Consider the following 25317-nt stretch of genomic DNA (forward strand, 5'->3'; position numbering starts at 1 on the left):
ACGGCCTGTGGAGGTTTCTCGTGGATACAAAATATATCCAAACTTTCAATTGGAAAGAAATCAGCTGTCAATGTGAAATTAAATAAATCTATGAAATGTCACGTAGAAGGCTCAATATTGCTTTTTATTAGATTTTCCAATATAAAACAAAAGCAGCTTGCAGGGCTTCAACATCCAACCCTGAATATTAACTTACGAGAGAGAAACGGAGAATTGACAACATGCTAAGATGTAGTAAAACTCCCACTGCTTTAACAGTTCACTCATAGGATCAGTTCACTTAGTGTCCCACAATGACAAAGCGAGTATTTAGACTGAACTCAATTTTATGTTAAGAGCATTTATCTTCTTAATTCAAGTTCTATACTTTTTGTTGTAATGATTTTTTTCTTTTTATGTATAGTTATTTTGAATAAACTTTAAAGTCAAAATGTAAAATATCTAAACTCTATTTCTTTGTCATAAGGGGTTTGATGATGAAATATTCATGTGACACCAGATAAATAATGACATTAAATATATGTGTGTTGACTTAACTCACTCAGTTTGTATCATCCTGTATTTAGAGAATTACACGAGTAAGCGAGGAAGTTATTTCAACACAAACGGTGTCTTTAACCTCTCAACTGAAAATAAAAAACACTAATCCAAAACACCATCGGAAACATTTTTTCAGTTTGCGGAAAAATAAAAGAGGAAAATCCTTCAACAGTAAAATCTAGAAGATAAAACAGAACTAGAAAAAAAAGAAATGCTGCATTTTGTGATGGAGCTGCACAATTTCTCTTAAACTGATGCTGAGTTCTCAAGTATAACCAGCCTCACTGTGCTAACAACATTACACAATAGCATCACTGCTGTGGACACTGCTATAAAAAGTGAAACCCCCCCTTCTTTTTTTTTTTTTTGCTTTCATGGCACAAGATCAATATCTTCATATACAGGTTTCAGAGACATGTTGGTTTTATGAACTAAAAGCTCCACTGTTGCTTCTGCCTCCACTCTGGTAACTTTGCGCCGCGGCCCCGACTGATTTAAGAAATAATAAAAAGCTAACAGCTGGCCCGCTGGACGGCTATTGATTTCTCTCAGCAGAGGCAGATCAAGAGGTCCATTTATGATCAGACAGGGTGCAAGAAATTATACCGTAGCACAAACCCACTATTGATTGGACGGAGCAGCGTTAAAAAGTTAACCGCGCGTACACAGTTTGTGTTGGTGGTGGCGAGAGGAGAGGAAGAGGAGAAGAAGACGAAGAAGAAGTAGCAGGAGAGCTGTGTTCCCGGCAAAATTAACCAAGAGTCAGAATTCAATCATTCCGTTGATGTGAACGACAGCTCGTCAATCACTCATTTGTCCATTGCTCGTCAGCAGTGGTTTGAATATTTAGTCAAGTTATTCTTGATATTTTCTGTCACGGCTGAAAATTATTTGCATAAAAATTAGCAAACAAACTATGTTGTTATTTGTCAAACACATTTAATATAAAGGATTTTACTTAAATGTACATAAGTCATTCCGTGCATCTTGCTGCGCATTGCATCTGCAATGAATTTCTCTCAAATATTGGTGAGCCTGAATTTATTTTTAATAACAGTATTGTTTCAGTTAATATTTCTGGCATACCTTATGAACAGATTTTATTTTTAATCCCAGTTCCAGGGGAAGTAATATTTTATTCGATAAGATTAGCTCTCAAACTTTTCGTGAATTATTTCAGAGTTCAAAATGCCCCTATTGATTCGATGTACTCTTCCCATGAATTTGAATTATTTCTCTGACCTGAGATAATTTCAAGTTGTTTCTCTCCCAACATCCTGTAAGATACATTAAATTACAGATGTTCACAAACTGTCTTTTCATCGTGGCTTTAATATTTAATGAAGCACAGGCTGCAGCAGCAGGACAATGAGCACAAATCAAAATATTTCTTCAGTTTTTTTCCATGAGCATGTGAAAGATCCAACGTGATAAAAAAACAACAAAGTGATATTTCGCACAAAACAAGATTGACTTGTTTGGTTCATTAACCACATGAACAGATGAACAAGTGATTAATTGAATGAACAAATGAGTGGTATGTGTGTGTGTGTGTGTGTGTGTGTGTGTGTGTGTGTGTGTGTGTGTGTGTGTGTGTGTGTGTGTGTGTGTGAAGAGAGAAAACCTCCAACACTTCCTGCCACATCAAGGTATGTCACTGCCTCCCTCTGGATCTGCAGGGAAGCACACACCTCGCTGTGGAGCAGATTGTCTCCAACACCATCTCTGGCTCTTTCTGGGTCTTTATCAAAACCTAACTGCTCTCTATTGTCACTTCAGCTGCAGCTAAACACAATGAAGAATTCCTTTTTGTGTCCTTTCAGCCACACTAATTCACTAACAGAGACCGGAGAATGAAACCGATTCTCCTGCAGAAGGTAAACTGTGCGACATGCTGAGACTTTATTTATCCAAAACACAGACTACAGCACCGAGCCGCGATGACGTAAATTGGATATCAAATGCACGAGGGAGGCAAAGAAGGTTACATCAGCATAGGGCTAATCACATTTGCTGCAAGCGTCACTCTGGCTTTGACGCCATGAATATGATGTTACTCAGAACTGATCTCATAGAAAAGATGAATTAAGACGTTAAATGAGATTCACAAGCAAATGGAGTGATGATCTGATGCGGTGAGGATTTGAACAATGCCGTTTCTCATCAGCCGAAACAATGGGTGTATTCGTTTCACGGTATCTTCACTAAAGTCTTTTGTCTTTTCCTTCCTGTGTCATCTTCTTCAACCCTGAGCTCCCCTTCCTCTCCCTCAACCCCACGTCCATCCCCTGCTCTCAACCCTCTCCATAGTCTCCATGATGACATTTGGTCACTGTAAAGAGCCGGGATGGTGCCGTTAACTGTGAGGAGAGAGGTGGTTGTCACGGTTACCTGATGCAGCATGGTGCTGGACCATCTGCCATGCAAAAGACAGCTCCCTGCTGTAATTACAGAAAAACCCTGAGCAGCCAGGAAGCCGGGGTGGACAGTATTAGGACAAGAGGTGTGTGAGAAAAAATACAGAGAGAAATAACTGGGAGCGTGCGTGTGTGTGTGTGTGTGTGTGTGTGTGTGTGTGTGTGTGTGTGTGTGTGTGTGTGTGTGTGTGTGTGTGTGTGTGAGTGTGTGTGTATGTGTGTGTGTGACAGGCAAAAAGACAAACAGCTGAAACTACATAAACTGAGGTATTAGCCATATAACTTGAACTTGTGGCTTTGCTGTTCAACAACAGGATGTCCTCGTCCGAACAGGGCAGATCAAGGCATTTTTTTTATTGGATCCATCCGATCCAGCTCCAACATATGAAGCCAGTTCCCTTGATGTTCCTTTGATTTTTTTTTAACCTATTGTGCTCCACACACACACACAGTGTAGTGAGCAAAGCCACCAGAAAGTGCACAAACTGCAGCCACAAGTTTCCACTAATGATATCCACATATTTGCAAATTATTAAATCCTAAAACAGTCAACTTGTTGAACATCTGCGTTTATACTCTACATACACAATCATGGGGTTACAATGTTGAACAATAGTGTATTGTTAATATTATTACTAGTAATGGTAGAATATTTCTTTACTGTAAAATGTTTACACCACCTTTCGTGTAGCGATAGAATAATGTGTTTTGTGCAATTTCATTTGTTTGAGATATATTATTTTTTATTCCTTTGTAAATAAACGATTGTGTTATATAGCGTCAACAGAATTGACTGTTTCCATTCCAGACTTATATCCGGATGCAGAGGGATTGAACATCTCTTTCATCACTTCATTAGACCTCCTGTGGAGCTCGGCTGCAGTAAAATCCAGCTTTCACATGTTTACTCCATTTCCTTTGTGCTAATATGAGACCAGGGTGTGTCTCTGAAACACGTCTGCTGCATTTACAAAAGAATGATTTTGCTGTAATTTCTATTTATGACAAATCCAGTGTGTTTGAATAATTCAGAGATATAAAAGCTGTGTTTGAATTAAGGAGACATTGTTTAGTTTTAGAGGTGTTACGATTAATCTGTTATTTATCTAGTGAGCTTATTGGGCTTCATTCATCACCACACCTTTTTATGTGCATGTAGAACAGAATAAGATACTGTGTTGGTATGCATTCCTTCATTCCTGAGATATATTGATATTTCATGGTTTTGTTTAGACAGGCTTAGCATTACACATTTTTGCTTGGAAGTCCAATACAGGAAAGAAAAATGGGACCATAAATCTAATAATTGTGATCCCTGTTTTGAATAGTTACACAGTTTCTGCAGGATGTTAAAAAGTCTTCATTTTGATCATCTCAATTTTAACCGTCAAAAACAAACTGAAATATTACGGACAAGGTCTCATGTTTAGGTGGATCTCAATTATGTCAACATCAATTTAATCCTTACTTCCAACACTTATAAAATGAGTTTCTCCAGAGAAATGTTTTGGCAGCATGAATAGTTTGTAATGTCTCTGTGTGTTGTCGTTCTTTCTCAATGATACAGATATTAGCACGCTGGAATAAAACTACAAATAAGACCAACATGGAACTAATAACTAATCAAACAGGGGGACACTTACAGATACCGACTGTCTCTGCCTGTAGTTTGAGAGATAACATGGTCTATTGAGAGTTATTCTCTACTTGGCTCCTTCACCTTATCTTTAATTATAGGGAACTGTAAGTTATTATAGGACTCTGATATTCCTTCACATCTGCACTTGACCCTAGTTTCAAATTCCATTCATTGCAGAAACCCCTTTATTGCAAATTGAACATCACACTCAGATGACTGATAGTAGTTGAAGGCATACATGGCCTTTGTCATGTGTTGTCACGTGAATTTCTCCGCAGGTTAATGGAATCAGACAATGAGACATAAACACTTCAGCAGGTAACAATGTTGTTATTGTCCTGATTCCAAGTCAAGAAGCTGTTACAGTCAACATTCCTGTGCAGTGACCTTAATGAAGCAAGTAGCAGGAGAATGTGATTTCAGCTGATGCTCGGCCCCTTGCCTCCTCGTCTGTAATCCCCTGGCATCAGCGCCCAGTGAGGGTGAGTGGACCGGACACTCCGGAGCAAGGATCACAAACAGTCCCTGCGGGGATGGTTACCAAGGGCAACAGCGTAGGTCACACGTGGGCATCTCTGCACGGCATTGACCGGGCAAAGAATTTGATGAATAGCAAACTCCTGCTGCTGTACTTTTTATAATAAAGTGCAGAAAAAGCAATTAAGAACCAAATGTGGTTTAAATTGCTTGGTGATCCAATTAAAACCGAAGCCCCGCAGATAGCAGTCTGCTTCTAATGAGGTAAAATTAACAGCATTGGCATTGCCTCTTTCTGACTGTCTCCCCATACAAGAACTTCCTTCTTTCTGCCTTTTCATATTTCTCTTCCTGTGGGCATGTCCTGTTCTGAATGTCTGTGGAAAATAAATATGTGTATTTGGAGTTATTATCGTCTCTAATTTACCGTAATGAAAGTGCTAGCCTGCACTGGCGGATGAGCCATTTTAATTTAAGCATTGAATGCAGGCATGCATATTAATGACCTTATTTGCATAAATCATGTCACTCCACTCGGGATTCCAATTAAACCCTTGATTAATTGCTCGGCTGACCCGTTAAATAGAATCCTTTAAGTGGTTCAACAGGCCACCACCGCCTGTTGACATATACACACACACACACACAAACACACACACAGACACTGACACATCCGCAAACACACCAATGTAAACTCAGACATGATTTACTCTAAGTGAAATTAATCAGAAGAAAAAGATCTCCTAATTTTGAAAGGTGAACAGTTTGAAACCTGCAAGATGAAATGAAGAGTCAACAGCCAAACTCACTGAGTCAAAATTCAGTTCAGTTAAAGATAATATGAAAGTTGAGATATAAAAATGACTTGTTGTTGTGCACAGACTATTGATAGATCCTGTGGTGATCCTTTGCTTATTCACAAAATGTGGTACCAGTGGAGGACAGAAGTGAATAGTGAAAGCGAGTCAAAACGTTTGTTATCCATTCCTCCTTCCACATTTACTTTACATTTTAAGTTGAAGCAAAAAGCTGTTTATGATGAAAAAATGTGAGACATCATGATAGTGGCGCTGACTGGCCGATAAAATGCACAACAACAGCTTCCATATCCCTAAATGAGATTCAATGATATGATATTCTTGGATGGCACCATCAGCTTCCCGCTGTGCACAAAATGACTGTTTACTGTCTTTACCATAACAATAACAAATATATGGGAGTGTTGTAAACCAGCCCTCTGTTCGGGTGTTCATTCTCACTGCATATGTGTGTGTGTGTGTGGGGGGGGGCTTGGAGAAATGATAATGCTCCGTTCTGTTTACAATTCAACAACATTCATGCAAAATATAAATGTTTAAGAGTTCTCACAACTCATGCTGTGACCTGCGTGACACAATAATAACACAAACTAATAATTCACATGTTTCAGATTATCTGCATGGAGAGTATTAATCTGGAGTTTAGGGTTTGATGCTGAACGGCACAGATCGGCAGTGGCAGAGCGTTGCATCCAGCTCGGGACTGTCAGCTCTGCACGTCTGCTGTCTGTCACACTCTCAGGTCACAGAGCTGGTGTCTGGCAGCCTGACTGGCACAGAGAGACAGTGTGTGTGTGTGTGTGTACTCAATACTTTGTCTTAAATAAATGCGTGCTTATTTAAAAAAAACAAATACTGTTTGACATGGCTAAAATTTCCCCTCCCAGGTATCAATATCAGTGTTTGCATACAGTATGTGTGTGTGTGTGTGTGTGTGTGTGTGTGTGTGTGTGTGTGTGTGTGTGTGTGTGTGTGTGTGTGTGTGTGTGTGTGTGTGTGTGTGTGTGTGTGTGTGTGTGTGTGTGTGTTTGTGTCATGATAGGAGTGAGGAGTGGAAGGTCTGTGTGCTCGACTCCATGCTGGACCTGTCAGACTTGGCAAACGCACGCTGTCATCTGACCCGATCCTCTGTCACCCTGGCCTGACGCCAACCTGCTCAGGCACAGTGGATTAATATGTGCTGGTCTGTTACGTGTCCCTGTCCTGACGTCACCGTCTTCTGCTGCTGACTGCTGCACGGTGAAGCTGCGGCAATGACGCCCGTCTGACTACACACAAACACGCCGTTGTTCGCTCCGAGGCACGTCGCTGTCTCCACAGTGCAATTCACTATATTTGGAAATAAATGCATGATAAGTACTGTATGTGCAAGTTTTCCCTTGTCTGCAGAGTGAATTGTCAAAGACAGTAAGACGGAGGAGGAGGTGGCTTGTGGGTGTGGAAGCTGCAAAATAAAGGGTGAAATCTAATTTACATTTTCTGTTTATTAGTGCAATATGTCTGTGCTGTGTTCTCCGCATCTGTGCCTCCATAATATGCTCTCTGTTTTAGTTTTGTTTGAGTCACAAGTCCATTTTTTCTTCCATTTGCAGGATGAAATGATTTTTTTCATAGAAGATACACAAGATTTCCCCCAAGAAAAACTATTATCACACAATTGTCTCTGAATTTGTTTTCTTGGTCTCGATGTATCTTCAGGATCAAAAACTCCACAGAAAATGACCCACTCCACAGTATTAGAGGGTTTCTGAGTTATCAGTCTACAAACAGGAGCCTATAGCTTGCCAGTTTTTCTCTGAGAATTTTATCATGACAATAGTGGAGCCGCCTCTGGGCCCTTTTAAGCTTCCCTCATTTCATTTCCATCTCTATTGCTCTCCAAGTTCAGTTACATTTGGCTGTGCGTCACCATGGCAGCGGACACTGGCCCTTATGCCTGACTCAGACATCAGCCGGAGCGTTTCAGCTCTGAGTGAGTCATAAATGAGTCCCACTCTCCGCTGCTGCAGCGCTGAAAATAGGCTCACTTTCCTCCTTAAGATGTCTCTGGAGAGAACGTCTGTGATCATCTCTCAAAGTGCTTATTTCATTCTGCAACAAACATCTCCCAAAATAAAAAGAGAGCGAGGAATGTTGGGATCCAATCGAGAGGATGAAGACGGTTTAAGGGATATACACACACACACACACACACACACACACACACACAGAAGCTGAGCGTACAAGCTGAGACGGGCTACTCTTCAATATATGCAAATTTCACCTATAGACAGTATCATCCACGTTTCAATATGCAGTGTACTACTTGCTCGTCTATGTAGCCCACTACTATACAAACACACATACAAACACACACCTTGATATTTGTATTAATCATATGTGTTATATGTGTGTGTATATGTGTGCGTGTCTACATTGTCTGCGTGTCTTTGTTTTTCAGTAGATCAGCAGGATGACACTAAATCTGTGCAGACTTCCATGAATGCACATCAAGGACAGATCCAGGAAGTTTTTTTCACGTTCTTTAACAATGCGAGACGGGATTGAAACCCTGATGCTTGCCAGGGGCCTTAAGTGGCGGGACCAAGGACCCCTTACCTACTTCCTTCTCCCCCCTCCTTCCAGCAGCCTTGCTCAGACCACATCCACTATAAAACGTGTCCTTCATTTTTAAATCAATTTTAGGATTTTTTTGCAGTCCTCAGACAAACATACACGGTGTTCCTAGTTCCTGCTACTGTAGCTGTATCCCTGTTTTTGCCGTGATGGTGCACAAAGAAACACACAGTGAGATTCACACGGCGCAAACAATACCAGCCCTGCTATTGCAACTGGTAAACAAGATAGAGTTCTGTGCAGTAGGACTGAAATTAATTTGGTTTGTATCTGTGTGTGTGCGCGTCTATGAGCGTGTGCAAGTGTGTGTGTGTGTGTGTGTGTGTGTGCCTCCAGGCCCACAGTTCCTCTAAATGAGAAGCTTCCTTTTTTTCCCCCCATTGTGATGGGAGGGGAAGACAAGGGGGACACGAGGAGGGACGAATAATTCCCCGCCTGAAATTTGTAAATGAGATTTGCTAACCCTGGGCACGACATCCATTCTAAGTCCCCCGTCTAGGGAAAACAGTCATTTCTGTATCTCCATTTCCACTATCTCGGAAATCTATACGCTCAAACGAAGGCGGATAATGTGGGGCGGCCTCTGTGCTGCGTGGCCTGTCACTCATCAAAACCTGTGTTCATTTGCCCTTTACACACCTGCACTGCCACAAATATGTGTCGTGGCCAATTCTAAGAATCTGGAGGCTTAACTTTTCTACACTGAGAAAAATTGATGTCAATTAAAATATTACCCAATTAAATTTGTTATATTTTCCAGTGAGACATCCTAAAGGCATGTGTTGTTTTAGTCCAGGCAGCAAACCTTATCTAACCTGCATCTAGTACAATTAAACAGAGAGGGAAGAGTTGACATCCGTCCTGAGGATCATGATGTTATTATAGTGAAAGTGTAAGTGTAGTGTTATATTTTTTTAATTTTACTTTTTTTGTGACTGTAAGCATTATTAAGTGATTACGTCTTTGACTGCTAATCTTACGTCTTCTTAGAAGGACCTGCTAATTAAATTAATACTTATTGACAAATGTCCTTGTACACTGAGGGAACATTTTAAATCAATTGTAATTTTTTATTTTGCTAAGCTGAATAATTTAAAAAAATGCTTGGAGCTAATTTCAATGTGATTCAAAGGTCAATGTGAGTCTTAGACTTGTATAATTTAACTTGTAGATACTCACTAGTTTGTCCATGATCTAATGCCACATTCCTTTATTTTGTAATTTATGTTCAATTATCTTTGATAAACTCTCTGGAGATTTATATTTTATACCTTGCTGATGTTTGCCCCTTTTGACAAAGCTTCACATTACTGTCCTTTCACCCTGTGGCGATCCAGCTCTGTAGAATAATGGCTTCATGATACATCAGTTCAATATGGTCCAGGAGCCACTGTCTCAAAGAGGTTCCACGTAGAATGGATGTGTGTAGCCACGATCATTTAGCAAAGAGTTATCTATCTGTCCAATAAAACCTGCCTGTATGCTAAAAATAGGCCCATTCAGAGCAGAGGAGAAAGAGGATATGCTCCAGCTCTCCTGGCACAACAGTGCGTGCTCTCAATCCACCACCACCACCCTTTCTATGGGATTTGCTAACCCTGTGAAAACCTGCCAGTGACCCGGTCTCCTAGCTTTCTCCTCCAGGGCCAGTTAAGGTCTCCTAAGTCAGCGATTAATGTCATTACAAGTGTTACTTAAATCTGCTGGTGGACAGACAAAGGACAGAGGAGACATGATCTTGTAGACAAAGATGGAGACATAAAAATGGAAAGCACACGGTTCATGAGGACAACCACGGTGCAGTTCGTGCCAAATTTATTGGACGGTTTGTCTGTCTCAGAGAAACGTTACCTGAGGTCACCTAACACATGTATTTACTCGAATGGCACGGAGTAGAGCTCATACCTCTGCCAAGGCTCAGGAGTCCCTTTAAATTCAATCAACCCGCACCAAATTGTACACTCATCGATGTCAGTCCTCTAAATTTGCCTTTTTCATCTTGATTCCCCGATAATTCATTGAGAGAAAAGGTGAAAATGTATTAAAATTTAAAAAAACTTATCTTGCAATGTTAAAGAAGGAGAAAAAAACTCCCGGACCCACGTCCACTTTGTCTAGAACAAAAATCTTGGGTTCTTTCTTGGCCTGTGTCCCATCCTCCAACCAGATTTTGTGTGAATCCGTACAGTAATCTTTCGGTAATCCTGCTTATAAACAAACCAACGAACCAATCAGAATACAGAATACATAAGATAACATGAATGTGCAATGAAAGAGACTGAGAGAAATATTAATAAAGCACAATAAGTGAAAATATGGATCATGGCTGTACAGGGAATTTTTTATGTAACCAAGCAATTACAGTAGTTTGCATTACGCAACAACTCAGTGTGAAGTTGGACATTTGCTATTTAATAAAACAGAAAGGGACAGTGCATGAAAACCTCAGAGAATGAAGAGAGTGTGATCAGGATTAACAGGCAATCTGGATTACTCCGAGAATCTGGAGCTGACGCTGCTGCTACTGCAGGCGTCGCAATGAGTCAGGTCGAGAGCCCGAGTCGGGGAAATGTACGTGCGTGCCCACGTGCGCGCATGTTGTCATTTGACGACGTCCGGGCGGCACAAGCCTTCTGCAATCTCGCAGGATGAAATCGTCCATTGTAATTTTTTAATTCTATCGTGGAGAAATCCCTTGAGTGGAGGACTATGAGATATATTGTCATACACTAATCATGCAGTGTAATAGCTCTTCGCTTTAATATCTATGAAGCTAACAAAGCACAGGCATTAAGTCAAATATGTATTCTATCCTTTTCAGAACAATTGGCTCATATAACAAGCTGACTAATAATACTTGAGAAATAACTTAATTACCGCTCGATCTCTGCAGCGCTCTAATTATAGCCTTTATAAAAGAGCAGCAGTAATGCACTTTTAAGTGTAATGGGAGTTTACCTAATTAGTCCTATCACACATAGACACATGCACACGCACACACACACACTGGTGAGAAAACTGTCATTCTGTAATTAGTAGTGGTGATGAAACCCTCTATTACCATTTCATTTACACACCATCACAGGGCACAGTCGGCTGACCCTGCGCGCTCTCACACAGCCAAGCTTCGCTAACAGCTTTTAAAACAGTCATATCTTTATGACACAACCTCGGCTCGGCACAGCGTGATGCATGAGCTGGTTTACCTTTTTATTTCTTCAATCTGCTCAAACCCGGGGCGCTGTTTCTACCATTATCTACTCACAGTAATGACCTCTTATATCTCCACTGGTGGTGTTAATGAGTGGGCAGGCACAGTGAGTCGTACTGCTGCAGCTAATAGGGCCGGTCACACAGTCTAACAAGGTGTGAATACACACCGGGGGTTCTTAAGTCTGAGACCACGTTCCTGGGGGTAAAGATAATATCTTACAGGGCCTGGACTAGTTTTTTCAAGGTATAATGGGTTATTGTTTGCTTTCTCATTTCAAACCGAATGAGCGGCATGTGCTGCTCTCGCCAAATCTCCCAACTGGATACATGAACTTCCTAATTTCCACACGTGGCCAAAAATATCATCTTGGACATCTTGAAGCAGTTTTCTGATTTCCAACCCGACGAGTTCCAGGGACGGATCGTCTTTAGTAATGTTCACTGTGGGTGGGGGCAAGACAGGAAGGAAATATACTTTCCAACCATTGTGCAGAGCCAGAGTCAGTCCCCACAAGCATAGCGTTTGGATCGGAAGACAGCGAGTGATCCTTTGGTTAATGTGGAGGAGGTTGTGATCTGGATTTCACTGGATTAATAGTTCGCCAGATAAAATTTTGATTTCAGTTTTGTCCCACTGATCACATATATGTGTATTATTTCTCTCTCCCTCCCTCTATCGCTCCCTCTCTGTGTGTCAGTGGGTTGGATTAATGACATTTAAATGTCAGTTTCATTTAATTAATTTCCCTTCCCGGCAGCAAGGTCAGATCAACAAAGACAGGCAGCGTCTGATCTGTGTTAGATCCTGGTCGAGAGGAGCGTCCTGAGGGAGGCTCAGCTGACATGGGTTGTGTGAGTGTCACTGTCGGTCTGAATGGGTTAAGAATATATATATATATAAATCCCAGGAGGCAGAATAGTTCTTACTTCAGATGGGGCTGACATGAACCAGATGTTGTATTAATAAATGCACTAAATACCCACCAATATTCCAATATTTACCCAATTAAAAACAACAGCATTTTCTGATTAACTTAACCCAAATAAGGTCATACTTGGAATAAGCGATAAATTATAACGTCCTCTTGGAGTTTCCAAAGCATTTTGCAATATCAAAATACGACAGTTACCAAATGCTTGACAGCACACGCCGTGGTCTCCAGTGTAAACATGTAGAAGACGTAATGTTGAGGTAAGTCATAATCAGACTCTGCTCTGTAACATGTAAACATGAGTATGATGAGGATATTGTTTTATCAGCTCATGTAAACATGATGTTGGAATACTGCTGTCCAGGGAAGTCACAAGCTACGAAAGCTAACATGATTATTTTCAAAGGTTTATCTTTGTCTAATGCACAAAATAATGTCTCGAGTGATTGTTGTTTATTTGAACTGATAATGAATGAGAATAAGGTGTGAACAGAGATTCAATGTGATCATATGTCATGTTTTATCTTTCATTGTGTGGTGTATAAAAATTAGCTCTTTCCAATATAAGAATAATTGTTATGTTAAATAGGTTTTATTTTACCATTTAACAATAATAATTACATATATCTTACACGTGTTGCATTGTTTAGGGCCATTACATAAAATTAACATATGAAGTGCAGCTTTTCTTTTCCAAGAGCATTTCTCTACCACACAATTATGGTCAATGGGAAATAAAATATAAATCCCACTAAGATTTAAGAGGTAAAATTGTCACTGCTTTTTTTTTTTTTATTTTATTTATGCACATATATGTTTGAAGGCCAGTCCTCGTCATATTAAGGGAAACCACTTTTTTCCGACCAATATTTTACCAACTATCACGAGCAACACTTCTCAGTAAAGTCGCGCTCATGTGTTTCTCATCTTTGGACCCAGTTAAATGTTGAAAATTCTGCTTATAAGAGGGGAGACGTGCAATCATCCTGCACAATAAATATCTTAGGGCATATTCAATAAATCTCCAATTAAAAAAGACTCAAGCAGCGACAAGAAAATCTCATATTGCTCTTTTGCTTCCTCAAGATGTTATGACGACCATGAGCCAGGGCTCATCTAAATAGTGGAAAATATTGATGCAAAGGGCTTGATTATAATTAATCAAACAACATTTCTGAGTGGAAACAGATTGTCCAAGTGGAAATATTTGAGCGCATGTGTCAGGACTCGACAGTGGAGCATCTGTCACAGCAGACAGAGCCGAGCTGAGGTCACCTCCATGTGACCGCTCTCATCAAGAAGGCGTCCTGAAAACACTGTGGCAGGACATTATCATTATCACAGTTTGAGGTTTTGGATTTTCTTGCTCAGATTAGTGATTAATATTATATAAAGACACAGAAATAAATAAGAGATATGATGGATTAATTTCAGGGATGGAACTTTGGGTATACAAACCATTTCCATACGCTGGAAAATAAAATGCCAGTAGTCTCAAATTCTGAATCTGATCTACTCCATATTTCCACACTTGGGCTGGATTCAAGAACCCCGGCTCCAATTAAAGGGAACGGTTTGATCGTTTTCCTACTTTCTACAATTGGCTCCACGCGCTAGTCGTTCATTAAGTACTGAAATCTTTTGTTCTTATTTAAAAACTGGAAGACGTCTATTGTTCGTATTTGGAAAAATAAAAAACTAGCATTAGCTCCAATGATATCATTCAAGAGAAACGGTAACATGTAAAAATGAGACACAATAAAGAACGGTTCCACAATTTTTCAGCTTTTCGAATGTTAATTATTACTGTTGCTTTATGAACGAAATGTCTTCCTTCTTCCATTCAGACGATCGGCTCAGGTGTCCGGCATTTTGTTTCTAACGCAAAAACAAGAAGCCACTTTCTACTGTTGAAAAATGAAACGTGACAAAGAAAGGAGTTTGGAAATATGAAAAATGGCAAACTTGTAAAACCAATAACTGTGGGCTCCTTTATGTGTTCCCACTCTAACAAGATCCCCCTCTCTGATGCGGAATGGCCACAAGCCACACACCATCAATGTTGGACGAACATGTAATCCACTAACGTTCCCTTTGAGGCAGCGAATGCCAGGCCACATATTTTGCAACTATAAATCCACCACAAACAATCGGCTATAAAACATGTCGTACAATGTACATAATAGTTTTATAACTTTGAGAGCCATTATAATGAGCAGTTTATCACCAGAAATGAGAACATTAAATATAGGCTATATGTTTTCTGGCACGATAAGAGTTCCACTGCGTGAGAGGCATGAAGGCTGGAGTATTGCTAATCTTGCACATTTGGCAATTCTGCACAAGTCTTCCTTGACCTTTGCTTTGCTGCCAAGTCATCGCAAACGGAGAGAGTGAACAGTTCCCAGCTTTGACACTGAGTCAGACACAAACCCCCCCGACAACAGACATGCCTCCGCTTCAGCTTGGTGCACACACACACATACACACACATACATACACACACACACATGCATCCACAGGGTGCACAATTCATTAAAAAATAAAATGCAAGGGACTGATTTTTTTTTCTTTTTTAATCACAGCTAAGGATTTTCCAGATGGCCTCCTAAACGGGGTGTTCTCATGCTCATGTTCCGATGCCAAATTGCAGGCCAACAAATACTTTAGCATTTACCAACTAAATGCACAACAGCAGCGTTTGTTATTTATGTTGTTTGTGGCTTTAAAATTTTCTCTGCAAAAAACAAACATGCATTGTATAAAAAACTAACGGCAGAGTGGTTTTTTTGAGCACATGTAAAACAACCTCCACTGCGGATTTCAAATGAGACGTTCTTTTTTCGAGACCCAGCCACCCTGGACACCTGTCAACCACAAATAAACGCTGGTTATTTGCCGTTTGAGAGCGTGAAGGCTGGAGGTCAACGGGATAGGATGTTGAAGTCAGGCCAAGCCGGAGTCATGACTGGTGACTGTGGAGTCCAATGAGCCTCTTAGGTCATCTGTGTCGAGGGGGGATTAGGAGCGGTCAGTGATCCCATCAAAGCAATGTGTCACCAGCACTGTGTCTTACCGCCGAGCCACACACTCCAGCGAGCACTGATCCCCTTAACTGACTCTCAGCGGGCCCGGCAACTAAGGCGAGCTGACAGCAGGGCTATTTTCGGGCAGAAATCACCCCTGTTTCAACAGGGCTACAGATAGAGACGGCTGGGGCCCGTGCAATCGCTCTCCATTAGAGAGACTGAAAAACACAGCGGAGGAGCGCAATTTGCCACTTTGCAGCAGAGAGCAACCTTTTGCTCGCGACAGCTCCCAGAAACAGATGAGGGATAAATGTGTTGTGACAGCAGCTAATAAGGTCCCTGTCATCTGCTGGTAGTGTGTCATTGACTGTGTGTGTCTCTGTGTCTCTGTGTGTGTGTGTGTGTGTGTGTGTGCGCGCGCACATATGAGTGCACGTGTGTCATCTATGTTTACACCCAGAGTGTGCTTTAAACAGAGAAGTAAAATGCACTGATGAGAGCTGAACAGAGCAGCAGACGGAGGTTGTGTCTTGATATATGACGACATGATAAACTTGCTTGATCATCCTCAGGGATTTTTATGACAGAATAAAGAAGCAATGGACTAAAATAGCAAGTAGGAACAAAGAAATCTCTACAAATAGCCAGAGCCAGTCATAAAATACATCACAAATCCCACTGGTAAGCATTTCCTACCATCTATACTGTTGTTAATAAAGAATATTACGTTTTCTGAGCTCAGCTAATGCAACAAAAACCGTATGCATCCATGCAGAGCTCACAAATAGAGCAAAGGATTCAAAAAATCAATCTGTAATGCTCTTTCACCTTCTCGCTAATGATCATCCGTTCCTAATACACGAGATCATGGGCTGAGGCTTGACCTTGGTCACCACACAGGGAGTTAAACCAATCACCTCCTGCTGTGGACTGTCCACAGATGATATGTTCACCTCACCTCAGCAGACAGAGCACTGAAGACTGTTTCCAGTAAGAGAGAGGCACACATTCTAAAAGCTGAAAAAGTCCATATTAAGTCAAACGCTTTCAACTGACATCTCGTTTATCATTTTATTCATTAGTCTCGAGGTTGTGATTGGGAACTTTCTGAGCTCAGTCATGGCCGACCAGCTTCTGTCAGTTGTTTCGAAATTAGTTGCTGTTAAGACGCTGCATCACCTCCACTTGTGACTGGATATTTCAGGTGTTCCTGCGGCGCTTCATTACACTTCTGCGAAAGCAGCACCTTCATCAAGCTGTCAGTTGAAATGTGGCTCAAAGTGCATCACTGTCAATTAATGCTGAGCAAGTAGGTGCAATTACGTCCGTTAGCAAATCAATAGAGTTAAACCGGAGTCTGCATAATTTGTACATGATGCACTGCTGCAAGAAAAGAAATATCGTACATCAGACGTTTTGACTTGTCATTGCGGGAAAAGATGGGATGTTACATGAGGCACGTTCAAAGCCTGGTTGCTATAGATGCCAATATGGATATTGGGTAAAATATTCTGATGCTGATAAACACAGGATTCCTAAAATATCATAATCAAAACCTTATAATGAAATGAATGAAAAATATCCCTACATCTCAAAAGTCATTTAGTTAATAGCAGTGAATTGGACTGCTTTCATTAACGTAAATGTATATGTACAAATTCACAACATGTCAGCCTAAAAAAATGAGCTTCCAATAAAACTCAGATTAGCATTTCACTAATGGGATTATCACATAATCTACACATATGCAGTTGCACTGTATCTGCCTGCTGTTCTCTGCCATCACAGCCAGGTCACATCTCACTTCCCTGCACAGCCGCCGTCTCTAAAGGTATTTCTCATGAAGTGCATGGCAGTGAATATTTGTGCTGTCAAAGGATTAAGACATCGCAGCATATCCAGAACTATTAGAGCTGCAATTTATTTTACTTTCCTGACACAGCTCAGCAAAGAAGCCATTAATTTTCTCAACAAAATGGAGCAGGACTTCTCAAAAGGTCCCGACTATTGTGGGGCTGCAGCGCTGCTCGCTCCACACGGACGAAATAATTTGGTTGTAACAGGTTCAATTTGTGTCAGTGAAAGAAAAAAAAAACTGCCATTTGTGTGTGTAACTGTACAGCATTTGACAAGGTACCAGTTTTCAATTTGCCTGCTTACAAAGAGCCAATTGAAATTTGTTTAATGTGCATATTACAGTCATTTGTGCATTCCGTCGTTTCCATATCAGCGATACTGGCATATTGATTAACCTGCACTTTAGGAAACCTGCAGAGGCTCGGGGAAGACTCCTGAGCAGCTCCCTCCACTACTCGTTCACTCGTTCATATCCGGAGGACGGGTGCAAGATCAATGGCGAACTGGGACGCTATTAAAGCCGAGGCAGCTCGGCAGTCAGGCAGCCTGGACTTCAAAAGCAAAGTGTGGGAGGAGAAATAACACAAGGTAATTATCTGGGCCCCGCTAGCTACCACCGAGGCAATCTGCAGAGGGGAGGACGAAGGGGAGCTGTGGAGGTGGTGTTCAGGATGTCTGTCCACATTTACCTCAACTCGCTGCACCTCACTCACTCCGGCAGCACTGATGGAGAAGACAAAAACGTTCCCGTTTCTGTATGTTTGACCTTCGCTCAGCTTGTGTGCATGTAGCTGAACTGCCGATCACTCAACTGCTGATCACTCAATTTCAGAGTTTACCAAAAAAATAATCAAGTGAACACCCTCCCAACCTGACACGGGACTGCTGAAGCCAAATTGCATCGCGAGGTGAGAATCCACCTGCTTCTCAGGTTAACTTTAAAGTCAAGAGGAGTCGTAAGGCGAGCGCTCCGAGAGCATCTGGACGACAAGTCCTCACAAAGTCAACTGAGCTCCACTTATCTGACTTCAGCATACGCAAGACGACTTTGCCAGTTAACAAACATGAAATTCATTCAAATTCTGAACATCTGCACGGATTTTAATTTCCTGATCGCTCATTTAGAAGTGCGGAGTATATCTTCCGTCAGAGCAATTTAATATAATTTGCTTCCTCTGTTCCTGAATGTCTCTCATATGTGTCATCAAAGTAACAGAAATAATCACCGGGCCAGCGTCTCCACTCCACGCTTAAAAGCTCAATCCCTGATGACTCACTCTTAATCGATAGAAAAACCCAAATTACCACAGCTAGCAATAGAAGGGTCTATTTTACATACGTATGAGAGGTGAAGCTCTTGCACTTTAAGACACTTCAAATACAGAACAATTATAAACACTGCAGCATCAGCGAGTTAAGTCCTACCTGCAGCCACGGGCTTTGTGCTCGCTGACGTATTTTTGCTCCCAGTTAATGAGGTCAAAGGTCAGCAGCTTGTTATGACACCAATTACAGCGATATTTCAGATTAGCGATGTAAGTCACCATCATCGGTGGCCCGGTCGATGCTTGCGATTTCATCAAAGCTAATTGCAGAATAATGAGTGCAACCCAACACAGGGTTGCAAGTGAGGTAATCATTCAGGTTGGTTTAGAGGTCGTGTGGTGCGCTTCAGTTAAAGTCACGGGTCAACGCAGGGGTCAGGTTACAGCGAAGTGGCCGGGGGGCCGTGTTAAGGTCAAAGTGCAGCGACAGCTTTATGACCCCCGGATCAAACCTTGAAAGGAAAACTTGACCCGATTCTTCCTTGATGATTCCTCTATGAAACATACGCCCACAGAGGAAAGAAAAGTTGAGCCTTTTTCTCCAACTTTGCACAAAATATTTTAAACATTATTTGTCAAAATGATAATAAATAATCCTGCTAAGAAATCAATATACAATCTCTTGGTGTTTTCTTGTTAGTATTGAATTGGGATTGTGGATCGGTGCAATCTCTGTGTGGATGGACACAGAAAATAGATTGTGATATCAGTTCATTTTAAATGGGCCTTAGTTGTTAACTGTTGGTTAGTCCAATCTGTCATTTGACCACTTGCTATGTAACTCGGTGAATCTACGTTGTCCGTCAAATCAAGGAGTAAGTAGCAGTACGTTACAGTTACGACCACAGCCTGTTTAAAATGATGGACAACCTGTATCCACTTCCTCCTGTTGTACAAAAACAAAGCCAAAATATCACGTTTCAACTCGCTCAACTAATCAAAACAAAACTTAACACGATATCTACCTTAAATAACAGAAAACAAATTTTAAAACTTGCACCTCCTTCCTCGGTGTACGACACGCTCAATATGTGCAGGAGCTGCCAGTGCCATCTAGAGGAAATAGTGTGAACTTCCTGAGGGGGATGCTAACTTGCCTGGCTTGCTTAATTCAATTTTCCAAACTGAACACAAATGTAAGAGCACGCTGAGTCGTCCACAGTGTTGTAAAAAGACAGACTTATCGGCTTGATAGAACCAAGACAAACAATATTTATAGACAGGACTATGTTGGTCGACATAAATTAAGCTCAAAGTGTAAAAAATCTTCGATCTAAATGTTGCTGCCTCACTCAATGAGTCGCGTGATGTCGATCTCATGATAATCCAGGATGCTCAATTGTGTCCAGTTATGCACACTGCTCTGATTGGTTGAGTGACACCAGGGTGTCGGCAAGAATGAACTTTTCATGTGAAAAGTGCATGCACTCATTCTGACACTGACAAAAAAAATCACACCAAAGATTCAGTGACCAATTTTACACGCTGTCTTTCACCACTGGCCCGCTTCAAAAGACATGAAAACCCCACAGCACAACCACAATTAGCAGATAACATCACAAGCTGGAGCACTTGGGGATTAAGTGCTCGCTGAAGGGTACTTCATCAGTACATTACTGAGGGTGAAATGAATTTTAAACCTTGACTTTTTTTCCACCCCGGGGTATTCAGATTCTGGATACAGTCTGAGGATTAAAACAGGCAAATTTACTTTAACCAGCTGACTTCCTTAACCTTTACGCAACAACTGACTGCACTGTGGACGACCTCAGATGCCACAGCCGCTCTGAGCTGGAGACCGCGGGTCAGACAGTGGCACTTCATTCTCCGTGATGTATCGCTAATAAACAACAGGGCAAGCCACAGGCAGGCACCCTTTAACAAGGACAAGAACACTGGTCCACTTCCACTGATGACACCTTGATGAATAAACTGTCCGCGCTAATCGATGACACCGCGGCTGCAGTCGCCGAACTGTCAGCCGGTTGGTCAGGCGGTGTCAGAGGAAAACACACTCCCAGGGCCACCTCTAGTAAATTGCAGCAGGTGTTGACTAAAATGATAATTAACCAACAAACAACACAAAAATGGAAAATGAAACTAAACTCACACACAAACACACACACAGACACACACACAGATCTTTATGACAGGGGCAGGCAGGGTAAGGTCTGCCACTGAAGGGACATGCACTGTTGAATCGAGAAAAACTAATTTGTTGTTTTTGTGTTGCAACAATAAGTTAGTGAGAAAACAATAATCTTCACAATGCATCAACACAAGAGCTTGTGTTCAACATGTGCTCTGTTCTCTGGTGGCGACAACATCATTACACGTTTTATTGTTCATTAAAGACTTTCAGGTTTCATATTACTAATAGTTCACACTGCACTTGTTGTAAATCAACCTTTATGAACCTGTAAAATATATATGAGAATTCCAAGGTTGTGCATGAGTAGAAAAGATTTTTATTAGACTAAAAGCCGGATTTCTGTGTTGAGTTAACACAAAAGTGTGAAGAGGAAGTATTTTTGTGAACATCTGTGTAAAGATAAAAATCAGTAACTCTGATGATATCTGTTTTTACACCTGAATCTAATGGAACAAGTTGCAGGTTTACAAAGTTGGAAATATTGTTGCACATCCTGACATTTAAAAAGCTCAAAATCTAACTGAGGAAGTCCTACAGGAAGTCCTACTTGATTGGGGGTGTGTGTGTCTCTACAGCTTCCCACAGGAAGAAGATGCATCCTGCACTTTCATCCTATATATCATCTAATTATGGAAGTATTTTATTTCTATATGATTGCACATAGATGCGGAATTGAATTACTAACGCAAATGTTTTAATCACACTTTCAATTACTCACTTCAGTAAAACCAGCTACAAGAAATGGATAAAAGAAAAAAAAAGATTCAGCCACAGTACATTCTTTACTGGTGAAAGGCTTCCAGTGTTGACAAGCCAAAAACAATTATATTAGCTTTAATTTTTCAGTAGTTTTTAATGTTTTCCAAATGCCTCTGAAGCAATTGTCCATCACTGGGTGAACACCCTAAAGGATTATGTCAGTTACTGTTTGCTCAAAAGACTCAAAATTGATACAGCAAGCAATGACAAGCATCCCATTCACAGCTGCCACTAGCAGTCAGTCCTGTCATCTATTGAATGTTTTCGTATATCTGTTGTGTTTATTCTGACTCCATCTCTTCTCTGCTCCGAGGCCTACGGAGCCTCCCGGGCTGATTGACAGCGAGCGTTTCTGGCTCCCCGCCGCAGAGCAATGATTGACATCCCTGAGATGGAAGAGAGCCAGCAAGATTTTTACTGTCACTCTTGGACGTGCAGAGGGCTCCAAGATGGCGGAGGGGTGATAATGTTTGAGAAAGCAGCAGCGTTCACAGATGGAGGCTGCACAAGCCACTTAGGTCTGCATGTATTTATAATCAGTTCTTAACATACACATCCTACCTGTGGTTTACAGTATGTGCACAAGGTTCTCATGGCAACAGCACAAAACATTTCCAACTTCCTTTAAAACCGCAGAAGCCTGAAAAGACCGAAAGTTTCACTTTCACACTTTGACACTTTGGCTTGCAACGACACTGACGAGCAAACAGGTCCTTCCAGAGATAGATAACCCACAAGTCTCTGCAGGTATACGAGGAACATTTAACACCACAAAACATGCGAATTGCAACTTGGATTTTCAGCATTGGAAGACACACAGTGGATAGGTAAGAGTCTCTCTATGTGAAAATACAGGACACCAGTGTAGTTCAACAAGCGGACAGGATCCTGTCACTCATCACACATGTACAGACACACCCACACCCACACAGCGGGGAGTCCGTCACTTACCTTTTTGTCATCTCTCTGGCCTGCTGGCTGCACATCTGTACTTGGATTGTCAGAGGACGGCCCGCCACCGGCATCCGTCTGTCTGTCATCCAGTGCATTCTGCTGATTGGCCCCTGACCGAGGAGAGCCCAGAGGGTGGGGCTCTGCCGGCTGAATGCCACTTTGGACCTCCATCTTCCGCTGCAGTGCCTGGAAAAGGTGGAGTGAGATGGATAATAATGCACCGAAAAAGAACTGAATTAAAAACTCCCTTCACTGCTGGTTTCTACAGAGATGCTGATAACTGCAGGAGAATATTATACGTTTAATATCTATTAAGCGTATATAGAACAAATAGTTATATGCACATTTGTTTTTCTGGACTAAGTCTAAGTACATTGCCAAAATGGCTTCCTGGGATGGAACTGAGCCATCATTAAAACATGTGTCTGTTTTTCCTCCTGCAATGAAAAGTCATTAAAATATCTATTAAACCCAGTGGTCAGCGCCTATAGCACATACGTTGGGGTCAATTCACTCAGTTGCAGCAGACAGACTGGTGGACTGTGTTTATTAAGAAAGATTTGTTGTGTTACACCAGCAGCAGGTGCGTAGTGTATCCAGGTCCCCGAACAATAAAGCAGAGAGGAGAAAAGTAAAGGAAGGAGTGACCCTGTGTGAAGGACACATCAGAGCACAGCCATGTGAAATCACCAGCCAGGTGATGTTTAGCACCAGGTCGCTTCATTCTGCATTCTGGGGCCATCAATAAGTTATGGGGTCGGCTGCTTGTTTCCTCGGATGAGATGAGCTGCCTCATAAATGCATGTCCTGAAGGAGCTTTTTACTAAACATGGTAACACTGCAGCTCGTTGAGCCAAATCAGAGGCTTTTGTTTCATTATATTTGAAAAACATAAATTATGATTGAACATTTTGAGAAGGTCCCTTCTGCGTTCACATATACGCTAATGCAGGCCGATCATAATCACCAGCCAGGACTAACTACACAACATTGCTTGACGTTCCAAGAGGGCAGGATGTGACACTCAGCTGTGTGGTCTGTAGTATTTTGGAGATTGTGGTTGTTGGACGAGTGTTTTTTTGGTGGTTGCAAGAAAATGGCGGGGTGAGGGGTATTCAGCTGCAACATGCAACTTCACCACTAGATGTCACTTAATTCTACACACTGAACCTTTAATGTAACAAGTTGTCGTCCATGAATAAACAAAATACTATCGCCGTTTTTACAGATCACATATATTACGTCAATATAAAACCTGGAGAAATTCTATATTTTGTGTCTCTGTAATTTACACATTTTACAAAACTTTTTATAAATAATATATAATATATATAAAATGATTTTGGTTTCGATCATCGTGGAACAGAATGTTTGACAGCCTGTGATAGCTGTAATAAATAAGTTTGGTATGAATCCAGTCTGCAGCTGAGGTGCAGGAACGTTTAACGCTTGAAATAAGAAACTTGAAAGTTGGCTCCTTCCTGAGTTGATATTCTGCATCCACCGGTTTGCGCTGAAAGAAGAAATAAGCTGCGACTTTCACATGAGAACAGATAAAACAACATGATTCATCCATCGTCCCGTGTGCCGGGCACTGGGAGGCGCAGCGAGCGGCTCGTGTGGCCGCTGACAGGGCTTCAGAGTCGGGGGAACGAGCAGGTGTCACATCGAAGCTGAATTACCTGTGAGAACTGTCGTCGTTATGTCGGAATCATTTCGAGAGGAAAGATGCGCAACTTGCTTCACATCGCTGTGGTCGGAGCGGGAGCGGCGTCTAGTTCCTCCGGGAGAGAAGTTCACTCATCCCGGCGGAGGGAGAAGTCGAGGACCGGTGAGCAGCTCGGTGTCACAGCCGCCGCAGACCGACGCCGCTGCCGCCGTCACAGCGGGCGTGTCCCCGGGAGCCTCCGCCGGTCCAGCCTCCTCCTCCCGGTCACACGTGAGGCCTTCAGGGGCCGCTGGGAGGGAACCAAGTGGGGAACCGGCTGCCGGACGTGTTTTCAGTACTGCCTTCCCTCCTCAAAAACATATAAAAGGTGTCTGTGTTGAGTCAGAACAAACTTTTAAATGATGAAGACGAAACAGAAACTAAATTCTGGACAGTTTATGTAAAATAAACGTTTAATGTTTACAGTAGCATTGTGGCACCTTAACATGTGTCAGGATTTACTACAGTCTTTGAAAGCAGCAGAAGCTCAACTACAGTGGGAGGGGCCAGGACAGAAACAAGTCAAAAAAACTTATATAAAGTGAACTGTGTAAACTATTCAACTACAGGAACTTCTACACATTATATTCAAATATAAATACACAAAAAACACTGTAAACCATATACCCAAAAATTAATACATAGAAAATAATCGATGAACCATATATCTAAATAGAAGTAAACACAAAATAATCCATAAACCATAAATGCAAATATAAATATACCACTTATTGATAAACGATATATCATAATATAAATATACAACAAAGAATAGATAAAGCATATATCCAAATATAAGTATACAAATATACAATATACATACATTGTTATCGTCATTATTGTTATCGTCATCAGTATCAGATAGTCATGTTGATGATAAT

The 25317-nt window shown here is 41.4% G+C and overlaps 1 protein-coding gene across 1 annotated transcript in view; it reads right to left on the reverse strand.

Moving 5' to 3' along the window:
- The window catches only part of rbms3 (RNA binding motif, single stranded interacting protein), a 239469-nt gene extending 214840 nt beyond the window's left edge, over positions 1 to 24629 (reverse strand). Inside the window, exons 1-2 of the mRNA XM_069516825.1 lie at positions 24411 to 24629; positions 22726 to 22914 (exon numbers count right to left, since the gene is read on the reverse strand). Of these exons, the coding sequence (XP_069372926.1) occupies positions 22726 to 22899 (174 nt within the window). The 5' untranslated portion in view covers positions 22900 to 22914; positions 24411 to 24629. The remainder of the gene's footprint in view (positions 1 to 22725; positions 22915 to 24410) is intronic.
- Between the last annotated feature and the right edge of the window lie 688 nt (positions 24630 to 25317).

Source organism: Paralichthys olivaceus, chromosome 20 (genome assembly GCF_024713975.1).
Source record: "Paralichthys olivaceus isolate ysfri-2021 chromosome 20, ASM2471397v2, whole genome shotgun sequence".
NCBI lineage: Eukaryota > Metazoa > Chordata > Actinopteri > Pleuronectiformes > Paralichthyidae > Paralichthys > Paralichthys olivaceus.